Source organism: Photinus pyralis, unplaced genomic scaffold, assembly GCF_008802855.1.
Source record: "Photinus pyralis isolate 1611_PpyrPB1 unplaced genomic scaffold, Ppyr1.3 Ppyr1.4_LG1, whole genome shotgun sequence".
Classification (NCBI taxonomy): domain Eukaryota; kingdom Metazoa; phylum Arthropoda; class Insecta; order Coleoptera; family Lampyridae; genus Photinus; species Photinus pyralis.
The window spans coordinates 34125956-34145038 of record NW_022170249.1 but is presented as its reverse complement, the minus strand read 5'-3'; the positions used below and the strand labels follow the sequence as shown (position 1 = coordinate 34145038).

Sequence of the window (19083 nt, the reverse complement as noted above, 5' to 3'; positions counted from 1 at the left end):
ATTTGTTCAGCAGATCTTGTTTACCTTGGGCGGTTCCGTTTAGGGTGCTTTTGCAACGATAATATGGCAATTAATGAAATGGGTAATTATAGTAAACAGAGCGGGGAAATTGTGTACAAAAACTTCGTTTTGCTTACAATTGAGGCACTGCAATCTTCAGATAGAGCTTCTTTGTTGGCATCATTAAAAGATCAAAAGTATCAGTTGAAGGGTTACATTCTGTTTTAAAACAATGAATAATTGTATGAGTGAACGTCTGCTTTAAATCAGAGGAGATGCACAGACGACTGCTGTTGCTGATGTGAATCGTTCCTTTTGAGGACGCATATGTTATACAGATGTGACAAAGGTGTGAGTTTTGCATAAGGAAACGACTGTATATTGTTGTAAAGATGTTATTGTTGGCTAATTTTTTGGATTTTCCGCTATATGTTTATCATAGAAGAGACTTTTTACGACATTACAAAACAAACTGCTTTTTAATGTAAAACGGTAAAAGAGTTTATGTGTGTTATTTGAATGGTTTCAAATTTATATTTTCGAGTATCTGTATTGAATGTTTCCATTAGAAGTATGTTGACGTGCCGCTCGAATAACTTTGATCTTTCTCCACTTCATTGGCTCACTTTATTCTTTATCGCTTCCCTGATTCATTAAACTCTGTTCCTTGTCTGTTAACAGTTGACGTCTGCTTCGATTTTATGTGTCTCACGTGTGTATACAATACAAGTAGATTAAATTTTGCTGCTAAGATCTATTGTCATCCTTCTCAGATGCTCGCTTGTTGGCCCATCGCTGTTGAAACAACTTCTGGAAGATATCCAATGACTGGGGATGTAAAAGCAGTTCCATTCTTTTAATTATTATGTCGTTATTGTCAGAGTAATTTATGTTATTTAAGAGTTTACAACAAAAACATCGCTGCCGGGGCGTAATCCTTTATACTATATAAAAGTAATTAAAACTGAACGGAAAGAGACAGTCACATTTTCTAACAGAATCTCGACACCCAGAGTTCTTGTTCTGAGCTGGTCTAGTAATTAACACGGACCGGAAGCGATACATCATGTCGTAATAATGACCGACACTAGAATATCTGCCCTCATGTTACTCTTATTCTTATACAGTTGGCAGTTGTCTCCTATAATCCTTGTCCAGCTCTATACCTTTAAATAATATATAACATCCTAAATACATTTTACTCACAAGAGCTTACTCTTCTCTGTTCAACACGAGATCGTTCCATATAGATAAAGAATGATTATGTCAACCATTCCGTTCATGCTAACATATGTTTCTTGCGACATCGCTTGATATTCCATTCAGAATTTTTTCGTGTTGTGAGGTTAAACCTTGCGAAACAGATTTATTCTCCGCTCCTACAGGAAGTTGCATTTATGTGACAATTGCACTTTTATTTTTCGTCGTCTTAACCGTTGCTATTATCGTAGAGTTAAGCGTAAATAAGAATGGCACTTCATTTCCAGAGGATTTAGAAATATGCACCGAGCATGGAAGATGCAGTGAATGGAGAATAAAATTGGATGGCTGCCGACATATATTTAGTAACAGTAGGCGGCTTGGCAACCTGCAAATACTTAAAAAAAAGATTGAGAATGTTCGTATGTAGCAGATGGACAATTCTAAAATGTATTTCTATACGAAACTATGCTGAATTATTCCCAATAGCAGTTGTAATTCTGATTTTCTTTGCAGACAAGTGCGATTGCGGATGAAACACAGAAGCAAATCGAACTTCAAATTCACAGGCATGAGCAGCTCTTGCAGCAACAGAAACTTCACGAATTACACGCAAAGTATGCAGCGACCGGTGCCGTTGGACCTCAAGGACTCGTTTTTCTACCTTTCCTTGAGCAGCTGCGAGGATTGCACCCGGCAGCTGTACCCCCCGGTTTGGGAAAGTCACATATACCCAATCAGGTACGTCGCAAATTCAGCAAAACGTCCCTAGCTCACATTTGATTCTCTTTCAGATGCTACCTCCACCTCATCAAGTTCCAAATTGGATATCAGCAACAGCGCATTTGGCCCAAATGTCCGCAGCCGCAATCTCGACCACAACGGACAAACGATCTCCCCCGCGTCAGCCAACTCCCTCTCCCCCACCACAAATATCCGACCCCGACGCCCCCCTCAATCTCACAAAACCTAAGTCTTCCAGTTCTGAATCGACCGGATCTAGTCCTCACAATATCCCAGTCAGTATGCAAAGCTTTAGCGAGCAGCCCGTCGCAGCTACCACCCCTAAACTATTACCTCCAGGTCTCGTGATGCCCAGACCTTTCCTAGCGTACGCGGGCTTACCGCCTCAATTCCCGCTGCCCCCCAACACAGATCGCCACAAAACGGGAAAGGAGGGCCTACTGAGCCCTGACAAACACCATTTTCCCATGCACATGTATGGATTGTCAAGCGCGTCGCACCTCACCGGTGGCAAACCTAGGGATGACCCCTCGATTAAAGACGAACCCGACTACCTTGCGGCGTGTCACAGTAAGTTATCGCCTAATAATCTAACCGCTCGTCGTCTCACGCTTAGTGTTTTTCAGTGTGGGCCGGTAGCGACCCCAGTTATAAGCTGGCCGAAGACAGCAAGGACGCGAAAATTGTAAGGCAGGTGAAGAGGGAATCCGAAAACAAACCTCACATCAAGAGACCAATGAACGCATTTATGGTGTGGGCGAAGGACGAAAGGCGAAAAATCCTGAAGGCTTGTCCCGATATGCACAACTCCAACATTTCAAAAATCTTAGGAGCGCGCTGGAAGGCGATGTCAAACGCAGAGAAGCAACCCTACTACGAAGAACAGTCGCGACTATCAAAGCTGCACATGGAAAAACATCCGGATTACCGATATCGGCCGCGACCTAAACGAACTTGCATCGTAGACGGTAAAAAAATGCGCATTTCGGAATACAAAATGCTAATGCGCCAAAGGCGACAGGAAATGCGCCAGTTATGGTGTCGCGACAGCGGTTCCGAGATGAGCTTTCTTGCACCCGGTTCGGACCTAACGTCGCCCGCGTCTACGTCAGCGGGAAGAATGTCCGTTTCTCCCCCCATGATTTCGATGAACGGTGCGGGGCCGAGTTCCGAAGGATTTTATCACAGTGACAGTATTTCCCCAGAAGCGATGAGCTTTATGCACGAACATTCTGCCTACGATTCGAGTCCCAGACATGATGATGACTGAACCTGAGTTTCAAGGGAACTGAGCTTCCCTTGGTATTAACGAATTCACGGGCGGATACGAGTTGGAAAATCGGTGACTTACTCGAATAAACGACATGACAAAGTATTTTAAATTATTTATTATCTCGACAAAGGAATTTGTATATATAACATACTTTCCTTTTTTTACGAACGCTCGAACTTATCCAGATGTCAGTGTCCCTTAACACAGTGTTCTCGAGGGCAGTTCAAATTCAAGTGTGCCATCTAGTTGACGCAAATGTGAACTTTTACGAGACTTATAAAAAATTATTGGTTATTATTATTATTATCACAATTATTTGGTGTTGTAGTTGTATTGTTATGTAGATATGCCATTCAGATTTTCATGTTATTTATTTACATTTAGTTATATATCGAAATTTGTTTTTCTCTTTTATTGTAAATTCTTGTAAAGTTTTATATGTGTTTTTTTACATTGCATATACGCGAATAAATTTATTAACAGTAACTTTACATAGTGCTCAGTGTTTTTGGTTCAAGTGCAATGTCATTTTCATGTATATTATTTTCTACTGTTGATGTTTGTATATTTTAATGTTAAGAGCCAGTACTTTAACTAATATTATTTATTTTAAAGTTATTTGTACTTGTACAGTGCCCTATTTTTACCGAATCTGTACTTATAAGTGCCCTGCGCCAATCGCTACCTATCGGTAGAGGTCTTAATTTTTTTTATAATCTTCATCTGCAAGTACCTGGGCACTTCTACTTAATCCATTTCTGTTTTAGAAACGACATATTGTAAATTTTGTTATTTAATTGTTGCAAAAACAATCAAAATTTTATATATTTTATTTTACAATCAGTACAAAGTTGTTTGTTTTTGCAATTAAATCGATGAACTTTACAATCACCACGTATTTAACCTTAAAAAATAATATTGTTCATGGGTATTTAAGCAAGTAGATTCTAGAATGTAAATACTTTTAAAAAACAGGCGACGACCTTTGCAAGCCAATTTTTATTTTATTATTACAACTAATATTTCTCGAACGCCCGCATTTTTCATTGATCCAATGTTATTTCTTTGCAGTATTTAGTTATAAATTCCCTCTGAAGCAGCTTATGATTTGAATCGTTATGGGGCCATTTTTATTAAACAAAATATTAGTTGTCTATAAAGAAAGGTTAGAGAAGTGTTATAATTGTATTTGATGATAAGTTAAATAAAATGTGATACCTGTAATCTACATAGGTATAGTTTATTTGAAGTATGTAGTATTTTAAATTGAGACGTAAAGCACTAGTGTTGAAAAAGTGAAACGGAGAGAAAGAGCAAATGTTTGTATGCATTTAAAATATTCCTTAATGCATATAGGGCTAGTGAATGTTGTTTATAAAAATACCATAATCAATGTGTAATGTCTATGAAATATTAAAAAAAAATGCATAGACCTGTATCTCAAAAACATTTAAAGAAATGATTACTAGAACTATAGGCTCACTGTTTTCTGTGCCAAATTCAAGGAAATAAATTGTAAAATGTACAAATTATAACGCTGTTTATTATTTTACCATATTACCACTAACGACGCCTACAAAGTGAAATTGCAAAAGGTAAGGTTTTCCACTGAAAATGCCGAATTTATTTCACTCAAAAAAGCTTCTCTATCTGCGCGAAATATCCAATCACAGGTAAACAAATTAGTTATAAAATTAGTAAGTGCCGATCAGTCGATCTATTAATAAATCAATTAGGGCATTACTTCACGAAATAATGCAATGTGGACTTACGCGGAGTTAATTTGGATGGTTCGCAAAAAAACTTTTTTATCTGAGAAAAAGTGTACCGAGTTTCTTTTTTCAATGCCACTAGACTATACGCCATATATGGATAAAAATATGACGACATAATTGATGTCTCATTATAAGTTTGTAGGTTGCAGTAATATTTTATACCGAAAAGAACAAAAATTGTTGGTTAAATAAAACAAAAAGGGCAACTTTGTTATCTGATTTTGTGTCACGTTAGCGAGTGAAGCAATGAATAATTTTAAATATTAATGGACGACATTTATTTTAATGTCAATTAACGCGACGAAAACTTTTATTTTACACACTTTGGTATTGTAGTTTTTTGCGTTCTCTTGTGTTGGCCTGGTTGTAAATTGGCACATCTGTGACAGTCTATTCTTGTAGATAAGGTATCTGTATTACTTGGGAATAAATGATTCTTCATTTACACCTAAAATAGTCAATAGGCATAAATGTAAAGTAAAACATGTTTTATATTAGGTATATTTTCTCACGTCTAGAACTAGCTTCAATAAAACCTATTTAAATCACAATTGGAGCAAAGGTTCTTTGATAGATTTTTTATTTGAAACTCGAGCCTTTCTTACGTTTCATCATTGAATAAGTTATTATTCAATGGTTTCATTCACTTTTGTAAACCTTTTACAATTTTTACACTCTGTATTCTGTCCCAAAATATCGAATTGATTCAAACAGACGTTATAAGATTGGAAGCTTTTATTTTTAACTAAATCAATAGTAGCGGAAACTTCAAAACAAATAATAATATATAATATAGTAACTAGTTTAGTAGAAAAGTGTAATTTAAACTGGTTAAAGTTGCACAATAGAATCAAGAACGCCTAACCTCAAGCAACTCGTACTACACACTATAATGCATGTCATGGATAATAGGGGGTGGATTGTTATGTACCGTAAAGTAGGTACAGCTGTAGGGTAACCCCTAACCTATGCATTTTTGAATACAGGATTGTCTTTTGCAAGAGGCTTGCATGTTTCTAGAGTTATCGAGGACGTGCATCTCACAATTTGATGGAAATTTTTAGTGTTCGATAACCCAGCATAAACATTTTGCCTAAATTCTGCATTAAAATGTACAGAGGGTTGCTTACATCTAGGAGACATTCTATGACTGCAAGAATGAGTTTTTACGTTGAGTGAAGGAATCCTTCACTCAACGGTTTTTAGGTTGTAGCATTGGCAAATTTATTACAAACATCTGACTTCGATCAAAATCACGAAAATGTTCGAAAGCTGGAAATTTTCAATGGTAAAATAATTTAAGTTAAGATTTTTGAATTCTCTATTAATATTACGAGTATAAAAGAATACGAGTGTTAGCTTGGAAACACCGAATTTACGTGAAAAGCAGGTGGAACTCGAAATTCCAAAATATCACAACTAACAAAGTGCCAGCTCACTAAACTAGTGATTTTCACCATTCAAGTCTAAACGAGATACTTTTTAACAACCACCTCCAGTTTGATCACCCTTAAATTTATTTACTGCTATGCTTATTTTTATTCTGTGATTTATATGGATCCTTTTGCACAGAACCTGCACGAATCACGTATCCAATTCGGTAGTAACGATTTGAATCGCGAAGATTTTCTTCGATTAATACACTCCATTAATATACGGCCAATCAGCTTGGTGATTGGTTAAAATTCTAACCAATCAGATGATTTGTTATCTGATTATTAAAATCTAGGTAGCTTTTTATCAGCGATAAAAATGCCTGTAGGAATGCGTAAAATGTATAGTGGTTGTAAAATTTACTGTCTTTTATTAATCGCCTAAATCAGGATAATTTTATTTTTAATTCTCTCAAATTGTGTTGCCTCCTGGAAAAAACTCTTGATCAAAAGCACACGATAAATTTTATCACACTTTGGATCTCTAGTTTTTCTCGTTGCAACAAAACTTTCGTGTAAAAATAAAATTATCCGATTAAAAATCAAGCTCTTGTGTATTTACCCTCGAATAATTTTCTAAATCACCTATTGCAGAGAATTAGAGATTCAAATGTTTCACTTACACATTTTTAAATAGCAATGAGAATGAAAATGATTTTTTTTGTAAACTAAAGAAAAGAAAATGTTATTTCCACCTCATAGGTGTGACAACAATCGATGTTTTGTAAAAAAAGATCGATACCCCAAAATTATAAAAAGAGGACAGACATCTCGGCACTCTTGTTGTTGTAAAAATTTACTCCAATTTTGTTGTTGTTCTTGTTTCTTGAATGATAGCGTTTAGATTAGTTTTTTAGTTTATTACTTTGACTACAGTTGTTCATTTAGTTTACATACCGTATGTCCCAGGCAAACAAACACTCAAACAGAATAATGTATTTTTCGCGAAAGATCCACGAGACCTTTGATATGTATTTCAAGTTCGAATTTAACGTACGTGGCGGTACAGGAAGACTCGGCTTCGGGACAACTCGGTGGTGAGACGTAGTCTTATTATACGTAGAGGAAACTTCTTTTTGTGTAAACAGTTTCCTTACATTTTCCGCTGACTTATCTAAATCCTACAGTAAAAGATAGGTTACTATTAGTCCAGTCAAATTACGGTTTGGGCTGGATGTTGTCACTTCCCTCAACGAAATTAGCGTATCCTATGTAAAAAAATCCGCTAAATCCGAAAATCATAGTCCCCCTAGCTGAAAAATATTGTTATTAACAAAAAAACGAAGAAAAAACGAGAAAATGTCGTGTTTTTCGCAGTTGACTTCGAATATCTCATTAACTGTTGCTCTGAGGGAAAGAATGCATAGAAAAGAAGTAAAGAACTTGTTTAGAATAAAATTTCCTATAAGATACAGTTGGTCCGGAATGCTCATTTTCAATTGTTATTGTTTTTATTTCATACTATCTAGTAATCGCCGCTTTCCCAGACTGATTTGAGTCTGGTAATAGTACATTATTTTATGTGGAGGAGAAGTATTACTTTTCATGGCGCGCCTGTGTTTAGCCGCCGAACGGAGTGAGGCGGCTAATAGAAGGCAAGCCATGAAAAGTAACTTCTCCTCCAAATAAAATATGCTATTTTTTCTTCAAACTTCCGCAAATTTATCCAAAACACCAGGTTTTTAAGGGATATTAATCGCTTTCGTTAAATTAAACGTCATTGTCAAGTAGGTAAGTTTGTTTTCCTTTACATGAGTGCATAGGTGCTGTTTCCTTGGTTACGCAGTAAATAATTTTATTGAGTGAAAAAATTACATGTCAGTTCGTAATTTTGAATAAGAAAGATTTCTCGATAACAAAGAAGTAAGTTAATTAAATCACTAAAAAGATAGTGTAAATTAGTTAGTTTTAGAATGCAATGCACGCCGCCCGAAATTACCGTTGAGGCGAATGAAGCAGTATCGTGCCTCGGACCTTCGAAATCCGGTGAAAAGTATTTAGCTGCATATCAACACTTCATTCAATGGTGTAATGGAAAGAATGTGATCATCTATTCAGAAAATGTACTTCTTGCGTATTTTAATCAGATGCAAAAAGATAAAAAATGGAAATCTTCGACAATGTGGTCTCGTTATTCCATGATCAAATCCGAATTAATTATCAAGCATGGAATAAATATAAGTCAATATTTAAAGCTACGATGTTTTTTGAAAAAGGCCAATGAAGGGTATTCTGCAAAAAAGTCCAGAATATTTACTAAAGAGCAGTTTGAAGGTTTTCTAGTGGACGCACCAGATGATGTATATTTAGGAATAAAGGTGAATTTAAATCAGTTTTAATTCTCCCAATGTAATATTATTATGATTCAGATTGTTTTATTAATCGGAGTAACCGGGGCATGCAGATGCGACGAAATGATGAAAATGAATATAGGCGACATTGAAGATATGGAAAATTTAATCCTAATAAAAATTCCCGATAGCAAAACGAAAAAAGTGCGCTCGTTTACCATCATCGGAGAAATGTTCATGAATATTTACCACAAGTACGCTTCATTAAGACCGAGAGATATGCAAGAGAGAAGGTTTTTTTTGAAATATCAGAATGGGAAGTGCTATAAAAATGTTATGGGGATTCATACGATCAGTGCTGTACCCAGAAAAGTTGCCGAATTTCTAAAATTAGGCAATGTCCAAGAATATACGGGTCACTGTTTACGGCGTACTTCGGCTACATTACTCATCGATGGTGGAGGAAGTATGGAGTCGTTGAAGCGCCACGGGGGTTGGAGGTCAACTTCCGTAGCAGAAGGATACATAGAAGAGTCGATTCGCAACAAAAAAGAGAATGCTAGCCGAATATTAAATTTAAACGAAACTGCGGTGTCTGAAACAGGCGCATCAGGAAATCTAATAACATCGTCTTCGCCGAGGTCATCGCCTAAATCGAGAGTAAATACTTTAACAGGGTCTAGTTCATCGTTGCACGGCTTCAATTTTCAGAATGCAACACTTACCAATAAATTGTACATTTAATATTACATTAATGAATAAGTCTGAAAATATATCATAATTTTTTGAATAAATAAATGAAATTGTTGCGTTTCCATAACAACACTTTTCCCTCCGGCGACAGGAAAAGGAAAAGTAAAAACTGCTCTAACGATAATGTCAAACTTTGGCGCCTACTACTCAGTCGAACAATGGCCTAATATTTTGACGTTTGAAGAAAATAGTTATTTATTTAATCAGTGGGATAACGGCCTCATTAACTTACGAATGCGACAATTGCGCATACGAGGGCGTTAGCCCGAGCTATTGTAAGAGCATGAGTATGTTAATGGCCGTTAGCCCAAGTATTAAATACAACTTTTTATCTGCGACTGTTCTTCTACTGCTAAAAACGAAAAATAAATTTGATGCATTTTTTTAAATTCCAATCGAAGTAGCATAGTTAGCAGTTTTCGACGCCATAGAAACAAGAAAATCCTAACGTCAAGAAAATTTGTACGTCAAAAATTTTGCTTCTGATTTCTTTGCTTATGTCATGAGTGAGTCTGGAACTCTTCCATCAGACGTTAATGTTTACAATATATAATCTTGATAGTTGATTTTTGATCATACATTGTTTTGACAAGGGCTTATCCCACTGAGTGTGGTAATGAAGTTCTTATCCCACTGAGCGTGGTAATTAAGTTCTTATCCCACTTAAAATGTCCGGGATAACTGAGAGTTATCCTACAGACGCAGATAAATCGTATTTTACCAGACTGAAAATGTTTACCAGACTGGAAATTTTGCCTAGCAACCGCAACTGACATCCATCTAAACGTGATATTTGATTGATTGATTGATATTGATATTTGTCAAACTACTGTCAGATCAAACAAATCAAGTGATCGACTTTTGCTTTTATTTTAATGTGTACCTACAACATTCTAATCAAAATGGTATTTTAATAGAAATAGAGCAGTATGAAATAATAGTTATTTATCGTATAAGTGTGTTATATTACAAATAAGTCACGCGAGAAAAAAGTAAGCCCACGAGGCCGTCAGGCCGAGTGGGGTTATTTTCTCAAGTGACTTATTTGTAATTAACACACGTGCACCATACAAAACTTTATCCAACACCTCCTCAAGCTGGTTTAAAACGTGGAAATCTTAAAAACTGCGTGTTCCGCGAAAAGCTAGAGTGCATGGAATACAAAAGCAATAATTCGTTGCTATGGGGAATAATAAACAACAAAAAATTTAGTCAGAAAATTTATATGGATTTACTTATGGTTCCTGTACTTTATCTTGCTAGTGAGTTATTTTACGTCCATAACTCATTAGTGGGTTATTATATTATACCTTACTCGTTTAATTTCGTCATGATAATGACTGGATAACATAGAGGTGTTGGATAAAAGTATTAAAACACAACATAGGTAATCTTCTTGTGCTGTCATTGTCACGGTTGGCAAGCCTCTATGTCCATAAGTACCATATTGCATCTGGAGGTACGAATGCGCGCTATACTTATAACAGATATGCCAGATGTGTACGAGGAGAAATTATAAAATTTCAAGTTTCAAGTTGCATGTATTTAATATTTTGAGCTATAGCTAGACAGGTGTCAGTTAGTTTATTATAATAAGTCAATACAAACATCAAGCTCCAAGCTACTCCGACGCTTTTCCTACTAATTCGTAAGGTAAATACAACAACTTAAACCTTCTGCAAGGGTACCTCTAAAAAAGCACGAGGGNGCCGAGGTCATCGCCTAAATCGAGAGTAAATACTTTAACAGGGTCTAGTTCATCGTTGCACGGCTTCAATTTTCAGAATGCAACACTTACCAATTGTACATTTAATATTACATTAATGAATAAGTCTGAAAATATATCATAATTTTTTGAATAAATAAATGAAATTGTTGTGTTTCCATAACAACACTTTTCCCTCCGGCGACAGGAAAAGGAAAAGTAAAAACTGCTCTAACGATAATGTCAAACTTTGGCGCCTACTACTCAGTCGAACAATGGCCTAATATTTTGACGTTTGAAGAAAAAAAATTTTTACACGCCACTGTCAGTTACAAGTCAGTAGCGTTAAAAGATGACGTTTACCCGTTTGCGTTTTGTCTTGTAATCAATTGTTTACCAATGAGTAAACAAATAAAATAGTTTAATTAGCAAAATCCCTCTTGCTTGAAAACGTTACATGTTTGAAATTCACATTTAAAAAAACGTAAGTTCCTAAATAATATACATTAAATCACACGATCAATACACAGAAAACCAACAACGTGTTAAACTACAATTAATGAACCTGCCAAATGATGAGTCACCAACCAGCTGTTTTTTTCCTTGCAGAATGCGTTCATCTTATATTTTACTAACTGCAAGGCAACGTAAATGCCCGAAGGCACATTTTTAATATAACAGCATCGTGACTCCAACTGTGCAAATTAACGTTATCAAAATGTCGTTGTTGTAATGTTAAGCTTTAAATGAATTAACGTAGTTATGTATAGTTCCATCAACATATGTGAAAAGGAGAGGGTTTCAAAAATCAAAGGGTCTCAGATAGACTTGAAATGAAAATGTGTTATCGAGAAGAGGGGTGACAAGAACGATACTGAACACCATAGCAGAAACAAACAGTATTTGAACTGGGCATATATTAAGGAACGACTGTTTGTTGAGAGATATTGAAAGGAAGCGTGCTGGAGAGAGATTCCAGGCGAGGAAGAAGAAGAATGACAATGATTAGCGAGTTGAAGGGAAGTCAAGGATAATCCGATGATGAAGAGAAGAGCTGACAGAGAGAAGTGGATACGCTAAGGACCTGCGCGAGCAGAGCGCCATTGATAATGAGTCACAAATACTGTGATTGTGCTCACTTTAAAGCAAAAACTTCAGGCTATACCTCGTTTATCCCTCGATTTAGACACTCCGCGCAACTTTGCGGCGATTGAGTTACCCTTTTTTCCGACCTCTTCGATGCCATTGCGATTAGTATATATTTTACGACCCAGTAGCACGATGCTGGCTTGATCTGACGCGGCTTAATTCCCCACCAACTTCAACTTCAAAAAATACACCCCAAAACGGCTACTAATCGATTCTACCAATCTTTTATCAACAACATCTCTAGAAAAGCAATTTGACAGAACTTTTGAGTCCTTCCAGAAACCTTTACTTGCCAGAAACCTGCGGGTCAATGGTTCTTATGCAGCGTAACGAAACCGACGTAAGTTACTATTAAATGAATTCAGTGATAAGCCATAATATATCTTCACTAACATACGTTAGCGGTCTCACCTCTTCTATAATAAACAATGAATCCTCCAATTCCGTCCGATTAAGAGTAGACTTTCCAATGGAGTGTTCCATCATATTTTTGTATACCTAGTAACGCATTTATTGAGGAAATATAAACGTGTAGGTAGAATAAATATTCATGAAAGTAAAAACAGTAGGTAACGTATTTATTGTCACATCAAAATATTGTTACAACCAGGTAGTTTTATGAATGATAAACGACTGTTATGATGAACTGTTTCAAACTGAAATCTGCCTCACGTTCAATTTTTCTACGTAACTTTTTCGGCACTCAAAGTGATCCGCAGGCCTGTTATATGCAGTCCAAACCGGTTCTCCCACAAAAAATCGCTTTGCCCTAATAAAATTCTAAAACAAACAAAAACAAGATTAAATTATTGCCTAACCGTGCTGCCCGTACGATTAATCGATTTTAATTATCTTAACCAGTTTTGTTATGTTAAGAAGTATCTATAAATTGGAATGCCATCAACTACTTACAGTTGTATCCAACGTGAAGCGATGATAAATTCCACTTGGCAAAATAATCAAATCGCCAGGTTTAACCTCAATCCGAATCCACTCATCATTTTTGTCTCGAACGTCGAAATATCCTGAACCCTCAACCACAAATCTTATTTCTTCATCGGTATGCAAATGTTCGGCAAAAAATATTTTCAGTTTCTCTTCATAATTTTGCAAGCATTCTTTAGAGCAGACCAGTTCGTCCTCGTACGTATAACCTCTTTCCTTTTTTATGTTGTCTAAAACGCCATCAGTTTGGTACGTGTTCAAATTTATCTGAAAATAAACAGTTTAGACAGAAACTCGCATCGGTGTGCACTGAATGGTTCTCAAGTTAATTACATAGTGAAACGTGGTTCTATTTTTGATTTATTGTACTGGCATATCCAAGAAACCTTCAGAACTGGACAGTCCTGGAAAAATTGATAGCTCTGAATCATGCAAGGAACGTGAGAGCGTTCTACCAACAAGTGATCTATTGCAGTTTGTTCGACAACCTTCTGAACACAAAGAAAAGATTCGTATATACAGCGCTATTCATTAAAAAGTAGACATAGGGATTTGTGTGTATTGTTTTTCCCTAAGTTTTTCCCTATTAATTTGAATATTGTTGCTTTGGGTCCGCTTCGGGTTCCGTATTTTTGTTTCGTTCGTGTACGATGTATTCAACTGAAGAAAACGTTAATATTGTCAATTGGTGTAGTACCGGAAACAGTTTAAGGAGCGTAAACGGTTTATTTTCTGTTAGGCCAAAATAACAATATTTGAACTAATTAATATGACAGCCAGATGTTTATTTCTTTTAAAAAGTAATTTTAGATGCATAAAATTAGGCGAGAAGACAATTAGTTTTTTAATAGTAGACATAGGGAAAATAGACGTAAATCCCTATCTCTACTTCTTAATAACTGTCACTGTATGTATATTTTTTCAAACACTCAATTTTCCAAGGAATCCTTTAATTTCAGCCTTAGCTGTTAGAATGCTTTCATGGTACAGTGCGATCAATATTGAGTTGCTGCGCCGCTTCAATAAATTATGACGTTACTAATCATTTGCCGCAACAGGCCTGGTGCACCAATACTAAAACATAACCTTAAAGTAAACTTTTGACGTTTAACCATATTTAACCTAAATCAACGATTTAACCACCTTGTAAGTTTCCAAATTATGTGGAACTACACGAATAGCAAATTACTACAAAAATTGAAACGATTTTATTTCTTTTACAACTCGTTAATATCGAAGTAATTGGATAAATTACATGCACACTATAACAACTATTCGAAGTGCTTGCCACCATTATTAAGACAGGCATCAACTCTTTTCTTCATGTTTTCGAAGACGGCATGTAAGTGCTGTTGCGTAATGTTTCAAACGGTACCTTCTATACCTGCTCGTAATTCGGCAATGGTGTGCATGCAATAATTTACGGTTACTTTAAAGGATAGAAGTACAATTTTCTCCAGGCAATAGCGTCACACGTTCCGTATGAGATGCCCATTAGTGGGACAAATTGTCGCAGCTGCTTTTTCCGACTTTGCTCAAGACGAGCAAGAACATCTTTTACAACCTCCTTATTAGCAACCACTAAGCGGCCAGGTGACTTCCCAGAAGCAAGACTTCCTGTATGTTAAACCGCTCAAGTAGACGATGAGCATTTCGGCGTATATTGTTGTAATCCTCGTCATGGTTGACAATCGTTTATCGAAACTCCTGTATACACAAACGTATCGAGTACTCCCAAACTCCACTTTCGTCTTTAGTCCCATTACGGAAACAGGACAGCAAACGCATCTTATTCTCTTCTAAAGTAAAAGGCTTGTCGGAGTAAACCTATTGCCTATTACACGCTACAACTAAAAAAACGTTTGTTTGTAATTTACAAGTAATTTACCCACCTTGTAAATATTCGAAAGAAACTGGTAGTCTTGAAAAAAGCCGTTTTGAAAGGGACGAAAGTATTCTAATAAGAATCACAAATCATAGTTTTGGTTTGTGAAATTATAGGTTATGTTTTGTATTGGTACACATATACCTGGTTGCGGCAAATGATTACTAATGTGATATTTTATAAGAGCTGTGCAGCATATGATTATTAATCTCCCTGTATGAGAACTACATTGTGTTGCTGTATATGCCGATACCAAGTTACGATTTTTGGAATTTGAGAACATTTTAATCGGAGTAAAATGTAGAGTCCGCTGGCTTTAAACGGTTATTTAAAAAAAACTACCCACCCGATTTTTATCAAATAAAGCGTAATATAATCGTCAACCATTTCTACGTATCCGTACGTAATGTCATATTTCTTGTTAAATTTGGGAAAATGTGATAGTGAAATATGTACGGGAAAGCGCGCTTTTTCAATGAAAGTATACGAACTCAGAACTTTAGGATTTAATTACAAAAAAAGTATTCACTCAAATGGGATAATGTTTACGTATGTGATAGAATACACCTTTAACTATACGTCGATACATTTTTATGCACTTCTGTATAGTTACGCAAACGTTACAGCGATAAAATGACAGACCCGTTTATTCGCTTATTATAAGATACACTTTAAAAAGTTTTGTTCACATCGATAAAGGACAATTACAAATGATATGATCAGGAAATAGAATCAATGACAAAAAAATGTGAAGGGCTGCAGGAATTAATATATTTTGAGCGAAAGAGATAAACGCAACACCTCGAGCGGAGTTGGGGGGATGGTCATTTAATCGCAAAGTTGTACCTTGCAGCAACGTTTCGTATAAAGCGGCACACACGCTAAGTACACGGTTAAGTAATATTATGCATGAAATTGTTATTAGGTATTAATCATGTTTGCCACACATCACACATGAAAACCGCAGGTTATTATTCATCTTGTTTCGTACGTAGAGTATTGGCTAATTTACACAAAAACAAACATCCACAAGTTGTTTTCAGACAATATGTACGCATTTATGACGTTTGCTATTTTATTCATCTTATAAAAAAAGAATGAAGTCGTTTCCTTCAATAATAGCTGCGTTGCAATGTTTTTGCTTTTCCGCTAATTACGCAAAAAGGGAACAAGATATTTCCCTAATTTTTTCTACAATAGCTACAGCAAGAATTGGGTTATGTAATACCCGAAATGTATGAATTTTCGTGGAAAAATAAACTATTTATGGACCTGTACAGTTGAGCATCGCGACAAATCACGCATTTTAGAGTACTTTTTTGTGAGGAAAATTCGATAACGTAAAAAGTCCTGGCAGCAAAAATTTACAATTTACGTATGTTAACAACAACTTACCAATTGATACGTTCCAAAAATTTTATTAATATCGGCTCCAGCGATTTTGAGATTTGAGCCTTCAAAGTGAGCGGACTCTACATTTTACTCCGATGGATGTAAAGCTCCCGAAATTTTCATCATCTTATTAAGCACGTCATTTAAATCAGCAGGTAGAATTGTGCTCTAGGCGCTAGGGGGTTGCCAAATGTTTCAACTTGCAAAGGGGTCGCGTATTTAAGAAGTTGAAAAACAATGGCCTAATCAAATGATCAGTACCTCATTACAGACTCGAAGATCATTCTAAACAGTCGGAAGGATAAGTTAATTAGTCAATTGGTTACTACATTCATATAGGTTTGCTGTTTGGATTGTGGGTATCATTAAAATAGTAAAAATATAAGTATATAGGTGTGTTATCATGACATTGAGAAGAAATGCCTACTAAAAGTTCTGTTAAGTAGCTAATTGTTGATCCACAACATCAGCGTGATTACAAACCACTGCTGGTGTTTAAAATTGCTTCATAAATATTGTGCAGAAATTTTATATTCACCGCAGCACCGATAATTACTTTTAGACAGAATTTATTTGCATATATAATCTAGAATATGATAAAATTCGGTAAATATTTCCACCCCTGTTGGTGTATAAGGCATATTTTCTTATTGAATAAATGCAGCCTGTTACTAATAAAATTAGATTGCACAGACACACATCGCCTGCACGTGATCAATTCATTACGCGCCCGCTGATTGCGCTTGAACCTCGATAACCTATACCTATCACACTAATGTCATGGAAAAATAATTTTTAAAGACTTAAAATAAATAATATTGCATCTATAGTCTACACAAATAAAAAATTAAAACATTTTAGAACCGCTGATTAATTGCAGAAGGTGATAAGTCCAAGGTCATTAAACTAGTTAATCAACTTGAACATTACTTACTTTCAATTCTACTTATTCAACTGCCATAATACTTACACCAAAATACTCTACACCAGTAAGTCGTTTTACTTCATCTAAAGATACCATCTTTTGAGGAGTTAGGTGGTTTTCTAAGCGCTGATCTTCAACATCGTTACTCATATACCACGCACGTACCATGTTTTAACGTAAAGAATTTAATTATTATTATAAATTACGATAATTATAAGTACTTTTATAGTTACAATTGTCGTGTAGTTTATCACAGACTAAACTTATTTACGTTCTAAGTTGTAATTCAATTTTGTATGTCAATACAATACTTTCCATGCAGTGCGTGCATTGTAAATGTGCTATCTAAACCAGTAATTAGATTCTGCGCACCAATGCCATCAATTGTCACTTCTAAAGTTCTAAATTTATCATTGCATTCCATTCCATTCCAGAGCGGGACGTCCGTGTGGTGTGGAGTTTTGTGCTGTGCTGTCAAATGCATAAAAGATTGTAAACCAGAGCACAATAAGACTACTAGGTACCACAGATCTAAACATTTACTACAATAATTAATAATGTCTGTGTACGGACAGACGGCCACTTTTATTAATTTTAAAAAAATACGATAATAATCAGTACGTGCTACTTATCCCTCGTAAGATGCATAATGTATAAATTCAATAAATTGTAACAATATTGATTAAGGTGGCGTTTACATTGAAATCTTGGAAATTTGTTTCCACAATAACTTCCTTCTGGGTACGAATTTTTGGTTGAAATAACATTCATTCAAATATATAATGTTCCGAGATTTGCATGAAACAAAAATTATTTAGCTAATTCTTATACTTTCGCCGTTATTTAAGAAAGAAGTTCTTAAAAGTTCCATATAAAATACATATCTTTCATTTTTACCACACTGATAATAATTTGTTATCAAATTTAACTTCATTCACGAGCTTAAACCTTTAGCAACCATCGGTCGTTAACAGAAGTTCATTTTTTTTACCTCGAAACAAAGTTATTGAGGAAATCGCAAGGCAACTTTTACACTTTTTGTAAACGCCATTAAGGAAAAGAAATGTTACAATTTATAAATTAAATAAACATACGAGTGTTGTCCAGAAAGTAGCAGACGTTTTGAAATCCAAAATTGTAAACTTGTAAAGAAAATCTAATTATTGTATACATTTGGGGGCTACACTCTTGGGCTATTTATCAACACACGGACCATTCAAATTGAGGCACTTATCATAGCGTGGCACAAAAGTTTCGATTCCAACTTTAAAAATCCGCCGCCTGAGATTTTAACCTGCACCGGGTAACGCTGACATGAAGTTCGGCGTCCCTATCGAACCGCTGCGTTGCGAGCCAGGTTTTCATCGCTGGGAAGAGGTGGAAGTTTTGCTGTTCGACGACAAAACAAAGCCCGCCCGTACACAGTCAACCGTACTGGACAGCAGCTCTTGGATGATTTTGGATGGGAGAAAGGATCACCCTCCATACAGCTCAGATCTAGCCTAGCCAAGCGACTTCCACCTCTTCCCAGCTAGGGGATATACTGTGGCTAGTAATACATATACAATGACCATACTGTACACCAGCGATCGACGCAACCTGATGCCCGGTAA

At 35.8% G+C, this 19083-nt stretch overlaps 3 protein-coding genes across 3 annotated transcripts; 2 read left to right on the top strand and 1 right to left on the bottom strand.

Annotated features, from left to right (window-relative positions):
• The first annotated feature begins 1670 nt into the window (after positions 1-1670).
• On the top strand, positions 1671-4742 carry LOC116159290 (transcription factor Sox-5-like). Its single transcript, XM_031472244.1, has 3 exons — positions 1671-1941; positions 1995-2514; positions 2571-4742. The coding sequence occupies exons 2-3, from the start codon at positions 1995-1997 to the stop codon at positions 3212-3214; spliced, it is 1164 nt and encodes a 387-aa protein (XP_031328104.1). The 5' UTR covers positions 1671-1941; the 3' UTR covers positions 3215-4742.
• Positions 4743-8298: 3556 nt separating this feature from the next.
• On the top strand, positions 8299-9460 carry LOC116159960. The gene is made up of 2 exons (XM_031473075.1): positions 8299-8743; positions 8795-9460. Exons 1-2 carry the CDS (start codon positions 8339-8341, stop codon positions 9458-9460), a joined length of 1071 nt encoding a protein of 356 aa, XP_031328935.1. The 5' UTR covers positions 8299-8338.
• Positions 9461-12880: 3420 nt separating this feature from the next.
• LOC116158744 (1,2-dihydroxy-3-keto-5-methylthiopentene dioxygenase) lies at positions 12881-17814 on the bottom strand. The gene is made up of 3 exons (XM_031471575.1): positions 17516-17814; positions 13236-13535; positions 12881-13103 (listed from the first exon to the last, which is right to left on the bottom strand). Exons 1-3 carry the CDS (start codon positions 17636-17638, stop codon positions 12975-12977), a joined length of 552 nt encoding a protein of 183 aa, XP_031327435.1. The 5' UTR covers positions 17639-17814; the 3' UTR covers positions 12881-12974.
• Between the last annotated feature and the right edge of the window lie 1269 nt (positions 17815-19083).

Excerpts from the sequence above, each read along its gene's own strand:
- LOC116158744 (XM_031471575.1), bottom strand. The coding sequence starts at position 17,638 with ATGGTACGTGCGTGGTATATGAGTAACGATGTTGAAGATCAGCGCTTA. Across the intron at positions 13,536-17,515 it reads CTGGTGTAGAGTATTTTGGT|ATAAATTTGAACACGTACCA; the intron begins GTAAGTATTATG and ends GTTTATTTTCAG. Across the intron at positions 13,104-13,235 it reads GCTTCACGTTGGATACAACT|AATTTTATTAGGGCAAAGCG; the intron begins GTAAGTAGTTGA and ends TGTTTGTTTTAG.
- LOC116159960 (XM_031473075.1), top strand. The coding sequence starts at position 8,339 with ATGCAATGCACGCCGCCCGAAATTACCGTTGAGGCGAATGAAGCAGTA. Across the intron at positions 8,744-8,794 it reads ATGTATATTTAGGAATAAAG|ATTGTTTTATTAATCGGAGT; the intron begins GTGAATTTAAAT and ends ATTATGATTCAG.
- LOC116159290 (XM_031472244.1), top strand. The coding sequence starts at position 1,995 with ATGCTACCTCCACCTCATCAAGTTCCAAATTGGATATCAGCAACAGCG. Across the intron at positions 2,515-2,570 it reads CTACCTTGCGGCGTGTCACA|TGTGGGCCGGTAGCGACCCC; the intron begins GTAAGTTATCGC and ends AGTGTTTTTCAG.